Source organism: Pseudorasbora parva, chromosome 2, assembly GCF_024679245.1.
Source record: "Pseudorasbora parva isolate DD20220531a chromosome 2, ASM2467924v1, whole genome shotgun sequence".
Lineage (NCBI taxonomy): Eukaryota > Metazoa > Chordata > Actinopteri > Cypriniformes > Gobionidae > Pseudorasbora > Pseudorasbora parva.
In genome coordinates, this window is record NC_090173.1 from 53,820,806 (window position 1) to 53,823,504 (window position 2,699).

General features: G+C 43.1%; 1 protein-coding gene across 1 annotated transcript; it reads left to right on the top strand.

Annotated features, from left to right (window-relative positions):
- The first annotated feature begins 734 nt into the window (after positions 1–734).
- On the top strand, positions 735–2,434 carry socs3a (suppressor of cytokine signaling 3a). The gene is made up of 2 exons (XM_067429121.1): positions 735–884; positions 1,719–2,434. Exon 2 carries the CDS (start codon positions 1,751–1,753, stop codon positions 2,372–2,374), a length of 624 nt encoding a protein of 207 aa, XP_067285222.1. The 5' UTR covers positions 735–884; positions 1,719–1,750; the 3' UTR covers positions 2,375–2,434.
- The last annotated feature ends 265 nt before the right edge of the window (positions 2,435–2,699 follow it).

Here is a 2,699-nt window from a genome sequence, read left to right on the forward strand (position 1 = left end):
TCTCATTATAATCGATCAACTGAGGATGTATGTATGTCTAGTAGTCCCCCCCCCCCCCCCCTTTGGTGTCTTGCCTTATAATAATTAAAATATATAGTGTATATATTTATTTTTTATATTTTTTAATGTAAGTAGATAGTAGTTAAGGCCATGATTACTACCTTGCTATAGTGACTGTACTATTAATAAACGATCTTCTGATAGTAAATATAAACCGATAGCATTAGCGCCCTCTTGTGGATGGCTAAGCGTCAGCTCTGCTGTGTGTGTGTGTGTGTGTGTGTGTGTGTGTATGTGTGTGTGTGTGTGTGTGTGTGTGTGTGTGTGTGTGTGTGTGTGTGTGTGTGTGTGTGTGTGTGTGTGTGTGTGTGTGTGTGTATAGAGCTCACGAGTCGTAATATACTCAGTAAAGTCATGTTGTTGGCCACTAATGTGTAAAATACCAAATGTTTGGCACACACTATATAATCTAAACACTTGGACTAACTATAAACTATCATGACTGACTCGAGCAGAATTCGAAATATCTGTTACTAGGAAACGGTATCAATTCGTCAACAATGGGGAGGTGTTGTTTTAGGGAATAGGTTTACAGTAAGGCGGCAGATCTGGAAGAGCAGAGAGGGAGAGGGGGAGGGGAAGAGCTTTTTGCAGTACCAGGAATAGTATTACTGACAACCTACCCTTACTGGAAGAACCCTGGGCGGAGCCAAACTAGAACATGAGGAGGAGGCCACTACAAATAACAGAGGAGTTCGCCAAGGCACAGTGAAGAGAAACACACTTCTCTTGACAAAAACACAAGCCGGAGGAGAGAGCGCGAGAGACTTATCACTTTTTTTGGATATTACAAAAAGTTCTCATCTACTAAAAGACACTCAAAGGTAAGAGAGGCTTTCAGAATAAACTCTTATGTAGCTACTTATCAGAGTGCTCTGACTTTATACTTAAAGTGACAGTTCACCCCAAAATTACAAATGTTGCCATTATTTACTCACTCTCATGTTGATCCAAACCTGTATGAGTTTCTTTCTTCTGTTGATATTTTGAAGAATGTTGTTATCAGGCATTTGATGGACCCCATTGACTTCCATATGACAACATTTACATTTTTGGGTGAACTATCGCAACCTAATAATTCTCACTCCTTAATAGCTACATAAAATACTTAGGTTACACTTTATTTGAGTGTCATTGTACAACGTTACATGCAGTTGCTATAGTAAGAACTATAAAGTATGCATTATTGCATACAATTTACCCTTAAAAAGCATCTAATCCTAATCCTATAGTAAGTACATGTACTTACTTAATATTACTCAGTAATATTATAACAACTATATAGTATATATATAGTACAAATATATAGTACTTACTGTACTTACTGGAGGGTCAAGATTAGGAATAGGGGTTGGTTAATGGATATTTACATGTACATCATTTAGAGGTATTACTACAGTCACTACACGTAACGTCTAACAAAGACACTAAAATAATGTTATCAATATAGCCAATATAAGGAGTAAGAATTTTTTTTTTTTTGAATATTTTTTTTATATTTGAATAAATTGGGTATCTTTACTACTACCATATTCAATGATGGAGCAGTTTTAGATGTCTTAGTTTGATAGCTGGCTTTAAACCGCTGCACTGTTGACACAATGCATCCTATTGAGCGCTTGTTTCCTGTGGTACTCATCCAAACTCTTTCTCCATAGGCTTCTGCTACCATCTTTGAGAGGATCACGCCATGGTAACCCACAGCAAGTTTGACAACGCAATGAGCAGCAGCCTGTTTGACGCAAGCATGCGGCTGCCGTCTCACCATTACAAAACCTTCAGCTCCAAGCTGCAATACCAGATGGTGCAACACGCCATCCGCATGCTCCAGGAGAGCGGCTTCTACTGGGGCTCCATCAGCGGCAAAGAGGCCAATCACCTGCTGAGCTCGGAGCCTAGCGGGACCTTTCTGGTCCGGGACAGTTCAGACAACCGGCACTTTTTCACCCTCAGCGTGAAGACCGAGTCGGGCACCAAGAACCTGCGGGTGCAGTGCGACAACAAGTCCTTTTTCCTGCAGACGGACTCCAAGAGCATGCAGTCCGTGCCGCGCTTTGACTGCGTGCTGAAGCTCGTCCATCACTACATGCCTAGGAACGTTCTCTCCATTGGGAACTCGAGGAGCGCCTACTACATCTACACAGGGGGCGAGAAGATCCCTCTGGAGCTGCTGAGGCCTCTTCCCTGCACAATGTCCTCCCTGCAGCATCTATGCAGGAAGACCGTCAATGGACATATAGACGTGTCCGGCAAAAAAGAGCAGCTGCCACAACAGCTCAAAGACTTCCTACAAGAGTATGATGCTCCCATTTAAAATCAATGCTAGCTGTTAGAGATGCACTGATCCGTGGAATGAGCGGAAGCTAATCTGCCTTGGAAGCTCAACGGGCCGAAGAAGTGTTGAACTGTTCATGTGACGGATCTCGAGGCCTCGTTCTTGCCGGTGAATGGACATTTGTACTGTTCCTTCGGCTGCACCAGTGCCAGTATCTGCCAATCACTGCCTCCGCACTGCCTACGAGCTCCGCCAAGCAGGGAGACAGCAAAAGCCATTTAACCCGAAACCAGCCGCCGCCACCGCCTTCTTCTTCCGAGTAAATATTTGTGCCTTTCAAAGGAAAAAGGAAGAAGCGAGCGAC